The 13,848-nt window shown below is 36.6% G+C and overlaps 1 protein-coding gene across 4 annotated transcripts; it reads right to left on the minus strand.

Annotated features, from left to right (window-relative positions):
• Nucleotides 1-5,856: 5,856 nt before the first annotated feature.
• Nucleotides 5,857-13,266, minus strand: LOC18605695 (ABC transporter C family member 10-like). 4 transcript variants are annotated; one of them, XM_088804446.1, is made up of 13 exons: nt 13,139-13,219; nt 12,476-12,541; nt 10,033-12,117; nt 9,520-9,840; nt 9,356-9,442; nt 8,654-9,241; nt 8,407-8,571; nt 7,969-8,263; nt 7,596-7,810; nt 7,208-7,513; nt 7,046-7,109; nt 6,723-6,962; nt 5,857-6,335 (listed from the first exon to the last, which is right to left on the minus strand). In XM_088804446.1, the coding sequence occupies exons 3-13, from the start codon at nt 12,088-12,090 to the stop codon at nt 6,223-6,225; spliced, it is 4,452 nt and encodes a 1,483-aa protein (XP_088660572.1). In that variant the 5' UTR covers nt 12,091-12,117; nt 12,476-12,541; nt 13,139-13,219; the 3' UTR covers nt 5,857-6,222. The 4 variants fall into 4 exon arrangements, with proteins under 4 accessions (XP_088660572.1, XP_007038917.3, XP_017972862.2 ...); XM_007038855.3 differs by lacking the exon at nt 13,139-13,219 and adding an exon at nt 12,900-13,132; XM_018117373.2 differs by lacking the exon at nt 12,476-12,541 and having other exon boundaries at nt 13,139-13,266.
• Between the last annotated feature and the right edge of the window lie 582 nt (nt 13,267-13,848).

Here is a 13,848-nt window from a genome sequence, read left to right on the forward strand (position 1 = left end):
TTAGGGTTTTTGATTGCCGTTTCCCTCTGTGTTGTGCTACAGTGGGGTTTTTATACCCGTTCTTCAAGCTTGGTTTAGGCTTCTCAATGGGCACCGTCCTACTACTTTACTAGACGCGAATTGTTCGCGTCTGGCACTGTAGTGGTACTTGGCTGGTACTAGCAGGGTGTGTCCGCGTCCTGCCAATACTCTCTCTTTTTTCTTTTCTTTTTTTTTTATTTCGTTTTTAATTAATTAATTTTTATTTTTTATTTTTTTTGTTTGTCTAAGCAAAATTACAGTGTCTACATGTAAACATATCTTTAAAACTAAACTGTGGTATATTTAAAAAAAACAATAAATATAAGATAAAAAGGCAATAATATTCATTCCATAGCCTAGCCTTTCCACAAAAGAATACTAGCATCCAAAACGTTTTAATTTATGAAATAAAAGTAAATTCATTTATTTGGAAATAAATGCAGAAACACGTTTCAGTGGGTGAATTCAAGCCAATAAACACATAAAGCTATGAATCTATATTGATCAAGCCGTAGTCATTTTCCAATTAGAACTCGTTAAACATAAAACGTTTACCTCTAAATACCATTGGCTGATCAATTAGGTGAAAAACAAGACTAGTTGAACTGTGTACTAGCTAGTTTTCTTTCAGAGGAAACTGTCCATATATAGTCACATTTTACCGTTTCAGGCGTTGTCCCATCAAGTAAAATCACCAGCTGCTAGATATACCCAGGAGGAGTTAATCAATTTTTGTTAGATGAATAAAAAACGAAGAGAAATAAAAGTTAAAAATTTTTAAAATTAATACATTACATTTAAACAATAATCAAAAGTTTCATCGTAAAAAATAATTTTATATGACATATAAATTAAAAAAAATAAAAAAGAAAAACTTACAAAAAAGTTGTATTCGATGATACTTTCTAGATTCATAAAATATAATGCATAAAATATATATAGTTAACTACGATATATAACATTTTACATAATAATTAAATAATATAAATAGAAATAAGAAGATAAAAGAAAATTTTACTGTATTCAAGTTTACAAGATCATTGTAGACACCTAAAAAAATAAGAATAAATTTTAAATTTAAATTATAATAAAATGAAATAAAGTATAAATAAAATAAATAAAGAAAAATAATTAAAAAAAAGAGAGGCATGGCTGGGCGTACCTCCCTCAACCACCCCGCATGATGGGGTTCTGGCCACCAACTCCCTGGTGCCAGAACCCCATCGCCGGGTTGTCCAATTTTTTGGACAACCCGGCTTTTTAAGGGCTATCTGCAAAGAACACAAAAGGGGAAGGAGAACAACAAAAACAAAAAAAAAATCCTAGATCTACCAGCAAAAATACCTAACCACTGAAACAAAAGCAAAAACAAACACAAAGCAAAAAAAGAAAAAGGAGTCAGATCTAAAAAATGAGGGAGAGAGGAGTTTAGGGGTAGAGAAAAATTTTTTTATTCTGGTAGGGGAGAACCGGCAGGGAGACCGACGACGAGGGAGACCTATCGGCAGGAAGTCGAAGAAGGAGAGAAAAGCAGAGAGGAGATCCGTCGGGAGAGAGAAATAGAGAAGAGGGACACCTGGGCAGCCGGTTAAAGGCAGTACGTCGACGCCGGTGGAAGAGGAAAGGGTTTTAGAGAGAAGGGAGAGGGTACGGCTAGAGAGAGAAAAAGAAATTGGAAAATGGATAAAAAAAAAGCTAAAAAAGGGTTTTTATACCCAAAGGAGAAAGAGCAAAACGGCGTCGTTTTGAGCAAGGTCCACAGGCACCATACGGTGCGTTTTGAACTCTGCTTTATGGACCAAGGGAGTGGGCTTGGGACGCCCCGCGCAGCCCAGTCAACTTGGGCCACCATCTTGGCCCAAGCGAGGTGAGGCCTTACCCATTTATCGCGGATTTGGGCTTATTATTTTGGGCTTATCTAGTTTACTTAATTATTTGCTTAGTTTAGTTAAAAATTGAAAAGAAAATTGTAGAAATTTATTCATTTATTTTTTTTCTTTTTTCTTATTTTCCTTTTCTTTAAATATATTATAGATTTAGTTTACCTTTTTTGTAAAATATATATATATATATATATATATATACATATAAAAAATTAAAAATACATATATAAATAATAACAATAACAATAATAAGTCAATAAAAAAATATTTATATTATAAGTATATTTCGAGGCTTGCAAATGATAAAATAATGATAATAATAATAACAATAATAATAATTCATGATGTAACTATATACATATAAATAATAATAAAAATAAAAATAAAATAAATAAAAATAATAATAATAAAATAAAAAATAAATGGAACAATTATTTGAGCATTACCACCTAAAAGGGGCAAAGAGTTGTCTCTTTCGGACGGGTCATTTAAGTGCGAAATTTGAAACGGATTTTCACCGAAGCGTCGAGATAAATCCGGATTCTATACCCCTACACCCATTAGTCCGAATAATGTTTGTTTTAAAAAAATATGATAAATAATAATGATAAATAATAACGATAAATATATGAATAAGTCAATAAATTACCTGAAATTATTAAGCATGTTATTATTACCAATCAACTAATTAATAAATACGGTCATATAAATTTCATCATTTTATACTGTCATTGCACGCCACTCTTATTTTGCAAATGGAGTGGGAATCCCGATGATGGGATTTCCTCGAGGAGCTTGTAGAGACGAGTTCTTCCGGGGATATCTTTAGGTGAGGAGAATTTCGAGACTTCACCAAAGTGTTGGGATGGTTTTCGAATAATTTTTCAATAAAAGATTACCGACTCTATCATCTAAAATAAATAAGTCATGACATCATTCTACGCTTGCATCATATGCATACGTAAAACCAAGTGAAAAACTTAGTCTGTCAATTCAATAAAAATTTAATTAATAAAGTAGGGATTAACTTAAGAGAAGACTATATATTAAGATAACTTAAAATTAAATGGTACCGTTCGTGGAACGGACGTCACAGAGGTGCTAACCCTTCTCCGTGCGTAACCGCACTCCCGAACCCATCTCTAAAAAACGTGGACCAGTTCTCATTCTTTCGACGGGCCTAAAATTAATTTAGGACTTAGTCGATTAGAATCAGATTAATAGGTGACTAATCACACCTAGATAAAAGATTGGTGGCGACTCCCACACATATTTAATTTTCGCCCGCGTCTGACGGACGGGTTCCACGGACCCGCACGTCACGACAATCATAAATCTCTCTTTTAAAGAATGAAATGTGTTTCAGTAGTTAATTACATAAGAGAGAGTAAAGTAAAATAAAAGAACAAAAAGAGAAGAGAAAGAGAAAAAAAAAAAGAGAGGGAGAAAGAGGTGTGAATAAACTTAAATTAGGGTAACGTTAATTAGGATTTATAGTCATTTTTTTTTTTTTATAATTGGAGGAGGAGGATTCGAACCCTACTCTTTAGGTAGGGGGATAATGCACCAATAAATGAACTAAATGCTCGGGTGCTAGGATTTGTAAAGTCATTTTATTATTTATTATTTATATTAATTATTAAATAAAAAATTATTTTGAAGAATATTAAAAATATATAATAAATAAAATATTTCAAAAAATTTGAAGGGGTCACAACTTCCTTAAACATACACTCTCTAAGATTATTAAAAATATATATAATAATTACAAATTTTCAAAAATTTTCTCATAACAACATCACATTCTGCCCCTGGACACACCAATTTATAACAAATGTTATTTTGTGAACTATGATATTTTTCTGCACTGCTACATCACTGCCTACGCCATCTCTAAATTTTCTCAAATATCACTTAACCTGCACTCCTTTGTTTTTTCTCCCTGTTACCTGTTAAAAAATGCCTGCTTTATGAAGAAGCTACCGAGGGAGTGCAATCGCAGTTCTTATTTCCCTTTCCCCGTCAAGTGCAATATTTCCTATTCCTATTTGCTGTCTTTTGTCCCTTCACCATATTTGTTTAACGGAAATCAATTATTATTTGTATTACTTTAAATTAAAAATGCAATTAGCTTTTGAAGCTTACACGTAACATAATATTTATCAATAATCCAATTTTAAATACGATTTTAAAATTTAAATTTACTACGTAAAAACAAAGCACGGGGAGTGATTAAATGGTTGACAATCAAATTAGATTAAACCAAGTGATGTATGTGGAATCGTACTAGCAACAAGGGTTGGTCAGGGCAAAACTTTAGCTGACTTGACTTAGTTCTGTATGAGGTGAAATTGAACAAATTGTTCCCCAGAAAAATTAAAGTTGAATGGATGTTCTGCATTCAAAAGCTGAAACGGAGATAGCACAGATCAAGGACAGTTGGGAAGGTTTCGCCATTTCCACGATCTATAATGATAGCACTATTTTTCATAGCACCCCGCTTACAGATCCACCTTAGATTTACAGAGCAAAAACCTAGAATTTTACATCCGCTGCTGGCTTGATCCACATTTTCTCCTTTACTCAGAATTGAGGGAGGGGATAGAAGTTCAGAATGAAGAGGAAAAGGATTCATGCTGGAAAATGATGTTAATAGTTAGAGAGCATGAGAAAAAGCTTTGTGATGTTAACTAATGGAGTTTGTAAAAGAGAACACTTAATTCTCGTTGGACCTTGGTTAAAATCTGATGTTTCTTTATGTACCTTGGTTCTTAGGTGGAACAAGCCATGTCTTCCTCTAAAACAAACTGCTACAAGGAATCATTTCTATGTGTTTAAATAATTGGAAGCTTGTCACTTTGATTATTGTTGATGTTAGTTTAATTTGATTTAATGTCCTCATACATTTGAAGGTGAAACTGGAAAAGGGGAGTGAAGAAACATCAGTGAAAAGTGTTATCCATCTTCTCAACTTTTATTAAAAAAATTTAATCTATGATTGGACTGACAGGATTGTATCATATGCCACAGGTACTTGAAGAGTGGACCTGGGAATCTTGAAAGAGATGTGGAAAGGAGATTTAGTTATGCATTGAGTAGAGAGGATATTTAAAATGCAATTCTTGGAGGACCATAAGGACCACTAGTTAGTTCCTGCGCATGTACAACTTCACTCAAGCAGTTGCATAGTGTTTAAGATGTCAGTTACTTTTTCCACTTCCTAAACTTTGAAAGTTTCACAGCACTGCAATCTTCTATCTCTGATCCTATTCATTTTCTCCTTCTGGGTGAAATTATCTGCCTAATTTTTCTTACCCAACTCGCTAAGGTCACATGATGATCTTGTCTTAGTCTCTTAAATTATTGAGCTAAGCAAGTTATTGGCATTTTATGACTGATTGATGCACATTTTATCAAAGATTTCAGATTGAAGGATACATCATCCGTTATCATCATGATGCTTCTTTTCTTATTTTCCTAGTTATGTTTCATTCTGATTTGTGGTGATTACAGCTAAAACTAATAGCATATAGTTATTCATTCCAAAGAACTTGTGTTGACTGGACTATGTATTTTCATTTCAAAAAGAAACCCCAAAGCGTACCGATCATTCAACAAAATTATATCCTGCTGGTACTCCGTTTTTCTATATGTATAGTCTCGCCATTCAGCAACATGAGAAGTGCTCACGGATTATGGTTTTGAATTATCTCAGAGAACAGGGTACAACTGCTTAGTAGATTAGAAATAAATCACAAGCAACTAGATTGTTCTCTAGCTTTAGAAACGCATGTTACCTAGCAATGCTAGTCCAGTGTATTTTGGTCTGAATATATGATAAATCTGGCAGTTAGGGGTGACACTTGTCCAGTCATGCAGCACTGGAGAAGTTCTAAGCAAAACGTTTAAAGCAATTAAGGAGACGAGAGAATAGAGTAGAACAGTACAGATCTGTTGAAAGATAGGCAATTATGTTTCATTGCCCTGAGAAACGAGGAAGAATGATGTTTGAAAGCATATACAAAGCCCATAATTTTTCTTTCTCTTGAAAAGTCTGACAATCTCGTTTCTCTCCTGCTTCCTCTGAAGCCAAGTATAGTATCTGTCCTCTGTATTGTAGGTCTTCAGTTACCCAACCAGGCAGATTCCCTTGAGAACATCTGCAAAATCTACAACAAGAACTTCTGCTCCCTCTCTCCTTTTCCTTTCTAACCCAGCAACATTTATTATTTAATTTATACATCCTACTTCTTAATTGCACATCTTTTCCATCAAGCTGGGGTGAAATGAGTTTGCCTATGAAAAAGCTTTCAGCACTTCAATGCGACTCTGCAGATTGATAATGGGACCAGTATTCCTTGACAAGTTGCCCAAAGAGAGAATCTTCTCTTTCCATCAACTTCCTTGGCTCATCGTACTCCACAAGTTTGCCTGAAATTATAACAAAAACAACCCTCATTCATATTGTGATTTTGCTAGATAATAAACGGCGCAAAAGAAAAAATATACTGTTAAAGCCGATTCTACTAGCGAAGGTCCGGCCCCTTATCTGCCCTGTTCGACCCTCAAGCAGGGGGTTCCGCCACTCGGGGTTTGATTGTCCGAGGGACTGATTCCAGGGAAGGGGTGAGTTTTAACAAAAATGTAACAGAAAAACAGCAAATGAGGCAATATAATGCCCATGCATCAAAAGCTAGTGCACATAAATTTGCCTTGGGAGCTTTTCATGTTATAGAAAGATGCCTGCTAAGATGAAAGAATGCAAAGTACATTCATATGTAAAGGTCAATTTTCGATTTCAGCATTAAAGAAACTCACCATCACTGATGGCAAGCACCATCGTGCAATCCATCACGGTTGGTATCCTGTGTGCCACTGTGATAACTGTGCAATCTGCAAATTCGGTGCGAATAGTTTTCTGTAAAATCAAGTCAGTTGCATTATCAATGGACGCAGTTGCTTCGTCAAGCACCAATATCCGACTTCTCCTCAAGAGGGCACGGCCCAAACAAAATAGTTGCCGTTGTCCCATGCTCCAGTTTGATCCATCTTCCACAACTGCAGGACCAATTGTTTTTCGTCAGAGAACAGTCACCGTGAAAAGAAGAAGCATACAGCATGATCAAATTTCTGAAACTTACCCAAGGAGTCCAGTCCCTCTTCTTTTTCCTGAACAGCCTCTCGAAGTTGGCACTTGTCAAGAACCTTCAAAATGCAGACAAAAAATCAGCTAAATTCACAATATTCTTAGCATCAACAGGAAGCAAGGAATCATTGGCCAATAGTGGACATTCAAACTTTACCTTCCATATCTCCTGGTCAGTGTGTTGGGACAGAGGATCCAAATTGTATCTCACAGTTCCATTAAAAAGAGTAGGATCCTGAGGTATGACTCCAAAACGAGACCTCAGATCGTGAAGGCCAATAGTACAGATGTCGATGCCATCAACTGTGATCTTCCCTCCTGCTGGCTCCACCAGACGGAATAAAGCGCTTATAAGAGTTGTCTTCCCACTGCCAGTTCGACCAACAATACCAATCTTGTGCCCTCCTTGAAATGTGCAACTGATGCCTCGAAGAACAAATGGTGTATCGGGTCGATATCTGATCTGTTTAAATATATTTTCTCAGTACACTAGTTGTTGCTGGATGGAAGCTCTCTTACATATGTAAACGCAATAAAAATTATACCTGCAAATCACAGATATCCACTTTACCCACAGCTGGCCAATTGGATGGAGGACGATTCTCCTCTATCACTTCAGGGGCTTCACTTGGTATGTACATGTATTGGTTAAGCCTTTCTACAGAAATGATGTAATTTGCTATAGTGCATTGGTTTTGAATTGAAAATACAAGGGACATATTCAGTGAAAGACCATAAGAAAGAGCCATCCCAATAAACCCTGCAAAAATATTAGTCGGTGTTATAGATTGATATGGAAAAGCCAGTAGCTTAATATTACTCAAAGAATTTGTGTCATAAAATCATTCTTCATGAGACTCTTGAATCAGTATAAATGACTAACAGACCCTTTTAAATAAAATTTTACTATATACTAACCAGAACTGAAAGTCCCAGGAGGAAGCAAAACCATGCAGAGGGCTGCAGAGGCAAGAACAGTAGCACTAAGTGTCTCCAACCGTTGGATCAACCATTCATTTGCTGCAAAACTGTGGAAGAAAGGACTAGCATTAGTGTCAACGAGGTGAAGATTCTTAGCAAAGAACCGTTCTTCCTCTTCAAAAGCCCTTATTGTGACGGCTCCTGCTATTGACTCAGCTAGATGGTTTGCTACCAAGGATTTGGTTGTGCCATTTATCCTCATCAACTCTTTTGCAGTGGAAAAGTAATATTTCTGCATACAACCAAAAAAACAAAGTTTTCAAGGTTAGTCAAATTTACTCAATGCCATCTTGAATTTTTCAGATTTCAAAGCAGATGAAGCAACTGTTCCTCCCGGCTAAGTCTATCACTTGAAAGAAACTCGTAGTGTGTTACCTGTAAGCAAATTGCTGCATAGATGACTGGTACTGAAACAAATAGGACTTGCCAAGTAACAACAGCCAGAACTCCAAGATTGCTATAGGCATTTATGGTAGCCCCAACAGCAAAGATTAAGCTGAATGGGACATCAAGATCAACGATGCTCAGATCAACAGATACCTATATGGAAGTAAGAAGGTATAAATGTCAATTAGGTGAATCACTTTCAGTTATGTCAATATTTTGTTAGTGGGATGCTTACCCGACTTAGTATCCTTCCCAGAGGAGTGGAGTCGTAAAATGACATAGGTGCACGAAAAAGGGAATTTAGTAGCTGTGAAAATAGAGATTTTGAAGATCTAATACCCAAGGTAACTATGGAAAGAGATCTACATAGCAACAATAGTGTTGAGAAAAACCCAATCACCAAATAAACTGCAATCAGTTTCAATGGGCTAACATTAGGATTGTCAACACTAGCAGCCATCCAGGAGTTCTGTGATATCTGACCCCCCACAAACAAAAGGTGACTAAGAGCAGAAATGGAGAAGAACAAAAAGCCTTTGTCCTGATTGAGGTACTGTATGTATGGCTTAAACCCTATATCTCCTCTTTCCCTTTCTTCTTGCTTGATCAGTTGATCACCTTTTGAAATTTTAAACTGTTTATCCACATAGCTCTTCTTGATCTCTCTAGTGGATGTTCCATGTTTATCGGAAGAGTTAACCTCAGCAACTCTTCCAGAACCAGCAGTTTCTTTATGTGCATTGACAAGGTCCTGAAATTCTTGACTAGAAGCTAATAACTGATGATAAGGAGCTGCTTGCAGGATCTCCCCATCTGACATTAACTGTCAACAAAATCAACATTAGAACAAAAATTTTTGTTATTTAACAGATTTGAAAGAGTGTTCATAGGGAACAAAGAACAGACAATCTTTTATTGTGGGGGAATATATACTAACCAAAACAGAATTAAAAGCAGGCAGGAAATCGACTTGATGCGTCACAAGTAAAACTGCCTTCCCTGAAATTGCTTCCATAACATAGTCCTGCAACAACCAATAAGTCAGCTTTCACATAAGTTGACAATAAAGCAAATTGCATGGTGATAGTAGAATGTAGTTACATTAAATAAACTTGTAGCTGTGTGAGCATCCACTGCACTGAATGGATCATCCAAGAGATATATATCAGCATCCTGATAGAGAGCACGAGCAAGTTGAATTCGCTGCTTTTGACCACCACTAAGATTGACTCCTCTTTCACCAATTTCAGTTAGATCACCATAGGGCATCAACTCAAGGTCCTTCACCAAGGAACACCTCTCAAGCGTTTCTTCATATCTTTGCCTATCCATGGCAGACCCAAATAATATGTTATCTTGTATTGTTCCTGTCTGAATCCAGGCTGTTTGAGAAACATAGGCAATCTTTCCAAATACTTGAATCTACACATTGGATAATGGAGCAGATTACTAACAGTAAAACTAACTTTATCTTCATGAAAGAGGAAACAAGATTAAGCACACCTATATATATTTAGACCTGCTAAGAAAAGACGATAAAAGGCAACAATATGCTAAGAGAAAAGGTTAAATGCATTCCATCCTTTATATAAAGTATCAAATTTTATGACTTACAGATCCTTGGACGTTAGGGACTTCTCCAAGAATTGCGGCTAACAGGGTTGATTTACCAGAGCCAACTTCTCCACATACAGCCACTTTTTCCCCCATTGTAACCTCTAAAGTTATGTTTCTCAGAGTGGGTTTTGAAGAATTCTCTTCCCAGGAAAACCCTCCTGATTTAATAGAAATGGCTAAGTCGGCATTCTCCATATGGCGTTTTTGCCGGACATTTGCACTCTGCAGCTCTGGTGCCTCAAGGAATTTCGCAACACGCTTTAATGCAACGTTCGCTTGAATGACGATCCCAATAACATCAGGTATAGATCTAATGGGATCCTGAACAAGACGTAATGTGGCCACAAAAGTGAAGACATTACTAGCATGCAGAGGAATTTTCAAGAAATAACATGCCCCAAAGGTTGCAGCAGAGACCAAAACAGGAGAGGACCAAAACAGAAAGCCATTATATGCTTTTCGCAACTGCACTGCTGATAACCATTTGTATTCCACAGCCCTTAAATTTTCTATAACTTTCTTAAAATGACTCTCCCATGCATATAGCTTCAGCACCTTCATGCTTATAAGAGCCTCAGAACTAGCCTTAAGTCTCTCATCTTGTGCAGTCATTAGCTTGCTTTGAAACCTGTGCTGTAACTTGGCAAGTGGAGTATTGCACAGGACAGTGAGGATGATAACAACTAAAGCTGCGATCGTGGCTAGTCCCACTGCACGGACGAGAATTATTAGAGCAAAACACAGCTGAAGGCTTGTTGTCCATGTCTGATGGAACCAGAAAGGAAACTCTCCAATCCTATAGGCATCAACTGTAACATAATTCGTTATCTCACCACTCGAGTGCATCAGCCTTGCAGCATTGGATAATCTCAATTGCTTCTTATATATAGCTGCAGTGAGCAAAGACCTTACTTTCAGACCGATTAGTCTGGATCGAAAATACCACTGCCTTTGTGACAAAGACTCTATACTCTTCGCAAAGAAGAGTGATATGGCCAACAAATAACCTTCATATTTGAAACTTCCTTTTCCCTCAGCAACCAAAATGAAAGCATTAAGAAGCAGAGGACCAGAGGACACAGTGAGTATCTTAACCAAAGCAAAAAATCCGGACACCAAAATCTCTCTCCAGTGGCATAATATTATTGTCTTCAAAATAGATGGCTGTGATGATGGTTTGGCTTGCTTTTGCCTGTTCAGTTGCTCTAAAAACAACAAATAGCAGCTTTCTGCTTTCTCTGCCTCACGTAACTTGGGTATATCTTCTTCCTGAAGAGTCTTCTCCCTACCTTTCCTCATCAAAGGATTCAACCACCAAAAGGAGAATTTACTAAGGAATCCAGCTGTGGAAAATGGGGTAACTTGCGCGTTATAATCAACTTTAGCACTGCCATTGGCCTCAGCATTTAAAGGCGCATAAAGGCCATTTTCATTGGTGTCCTGATCACCATCTTCATGTTTATATCGCTTATACGCACATAAAAGCAACAATATTGCTCCAGGTAATGACAGAACATTCAAAACTATATTTACTGTGACTATTTCGTTCAGAATAGCAGCAAAAATGGATAAAACACAAAGAATTACTGCAAATATTAATGCGAGAATCGACAGTAGACGAAGTGGTGTCTTGGGAAGCCGATTACCCCTAAGGCTCACAGTTAAACCCACCAATAACCATGTGCAGCCCTGAAACAGTGCTAGCAACCACCAATTGAAAGGCAATAAAGTCTGAGTTTTCCTCAACTTCTCTTCCAAAATCCAAATGCCAAAGCACAGGTACACCAACCCAAGACAACCATTAAAAACAGCAGAAGCCGTCTGCAAAGCAGAACGATGTCGAAAGCGAGCAGGAATGCCAACTGTTTTCGATGATGACTTCTGAATCATGTTGAATAACAGCATGATTGAGAGCAGAACATCGAAACAAATTATCATCGCTTGATTAATGCACGAAGAGGGATGAGTGAGATGCCAAAAGGTAGAATTGCATGGCTTTCCATCACCATCTGAACAAGCAGGTTCCCCACAGAACATAGTCCATAAATGCTCCATCTTTGCTCTTTTCCTTGATCTTCAAACCTGCATATACCACAAGAATACCTTACAGTAAGAAATTAGTAGAGTAGTAGGACATAAGATCTTCAAAACATCAAACAGAAAAAAGAAACTTTAATCAATTCTAAGAATACTTTACAATAGAAAAGTCAATAAGCAACTATGAAGTCCAACTGTCCCACTCCAAAAAGAATGTAAAGTAATAAAATAAAAAGGATCTTTAAAGAGCAAGCAAGATAGCTTGCAACCGGCGGGCTATCATTAGAAGTAGAAAGATTCTTTGAAGGCAAACGAAAAGCAAAACATTAATGCCCATAAAAAAGAATTGACTGACCACTGATTTAGGGGAAGAACTCAAGATTTGAACTCTCAAGTGACATACCTATCAATTGGTCAGAAGACGAGGAACTCAGTAAATGGTTTCCAAAAGACTCTTGTGTAAATGCTCCTATCACAGAAACCAATTCAAGTCGAAGCAAATCAAAACCAAAAGTTACCTAAAAGCAAAATCCCAGAAAGCAACAAAGGAGAAACCGCCAATCATCAAAAACGTTTCTCGTTATGTTAAAATAAGAAAATTTCAACGTGGGTTCATGAGCAGGCTGTAAAAAGTCCGACTTGGTAACTGCATGATTGTATAATATAACTAAAGAAAAAACAATGCTTATGAAATCGATTAAATGCGGTTAGTTGTAAAGCCGGAGGGAAGCATTCAAAGCAAATGATGAATGGAAATAACTGCCCCAAACACAACCCCTTTTATTCTTCTTTTACGAAAGGAATTAATACACAAACATAAAACTAACCAGGGAAATGATTACACAAAACCCGAAATCTTCTCAAAAAGTGTCTCCTCGTATTACAGAAAAAGTTAATTTATTAGGATTTGTTTTTCAACTTCATTTTCCTCCCCAGAAAAAGAAGAAGAAGAAAGATCGAAATTGTTGATTAATTCATTCACACTTGTTTTTGCAGTGTTACGCCACTGTTACGAAACAGCTAGCGAAACAAAAGAGAATGAAAATGAGGAACAGAAATCGAACACCTGCGAATGGAAGAAAATGACATATATTCGTTAAATGGTCGGGACGCATAGAGAGAGTGAAGGAGATGGATCAAAGTCTGATGTCGTCATGGCTCACGTCTCTTAAATGTCGGGTTCTTGTTTTCCTCCTGCCTTAAACAAGTGCGCGTGTTTTACTGTTACCATCCCATCGATGACAATTTTAAGGAGACGTGCACCTTCGCATTACTTCGTTTCTTTCAGAAAAATCACAAATATTTGGTTTATGGGTCAGAGGCTCTACCTCCATATAAATATTAAGTTTTTTTTTAAAAAAAAAATTAAATTTTTTTTTTAAATAAAAAAATATACCTCAATCAATAAATTAAATATTCAAATATTTTTACATCAACCTTAATTATTACTAATAATTTAATATATTTTTAAAGCTCTGAAAGAGAAAAGTGAGAGATGAAAGCAAAACACCTATAATTACTATCGCAACCACCAGATTTACGTAAAGTAGCTTAGGATTTCCCATTAATTTTCTTCGCTGTAAGTCAGTACGGCCTAATTAGTGTGGCCGACGTGGCTCAATCGTACTTTTTTTTATCACGTGGCTCAATTTAAGATTTAAGCAGACATAACAAACATTTTCTCAGCACCAGCCAAGCTCAATCGCTCAACTCAACTCAGCGACTCACCTCTGCCCTGCGTTTGTCGGAAAATTTTCCTCGTATAGAAAACGAAAG

This window comes from Theobroma cacao, chromosome 3 (genome assembly GCF_053813885.1).
Source record: "Theobroma cacao isolate CCN51 chromosome 3, ASM5381388v1, whole genome shotgun sequence".
Classification (NCBI taxonomy): domain Eukaryota; kingdom Viridiplantae; phylum Streptophyta; class Magnoliopsida; order Malvales; family Malvaceae; genus Theobroma; species Theobroma cacao.

Coding starts and splice junctions, on each gene's coding strand:
- LOC18605695 (XM_018117373.2), bottom strand. CDS start 12,090: ATGGAGCATTTATGGACTATGTTCTGTGGGGAACCTGCTTGTTCAGAT. Junction 9,443..9,519: donor CAGCTACAAGTTTATTTAAT/GTAACTACATTC, acceptor TGGTTGTTGCAG/GACTATGTTATGGAAGCAAT. Junction 6,963..7,045: donor AGAGGGACTGGACTCCTTGG/GTAAGTTTCAGA, acceptor TTGGTCCTGCAG/TTGTGGAAGATGGATCAAAC.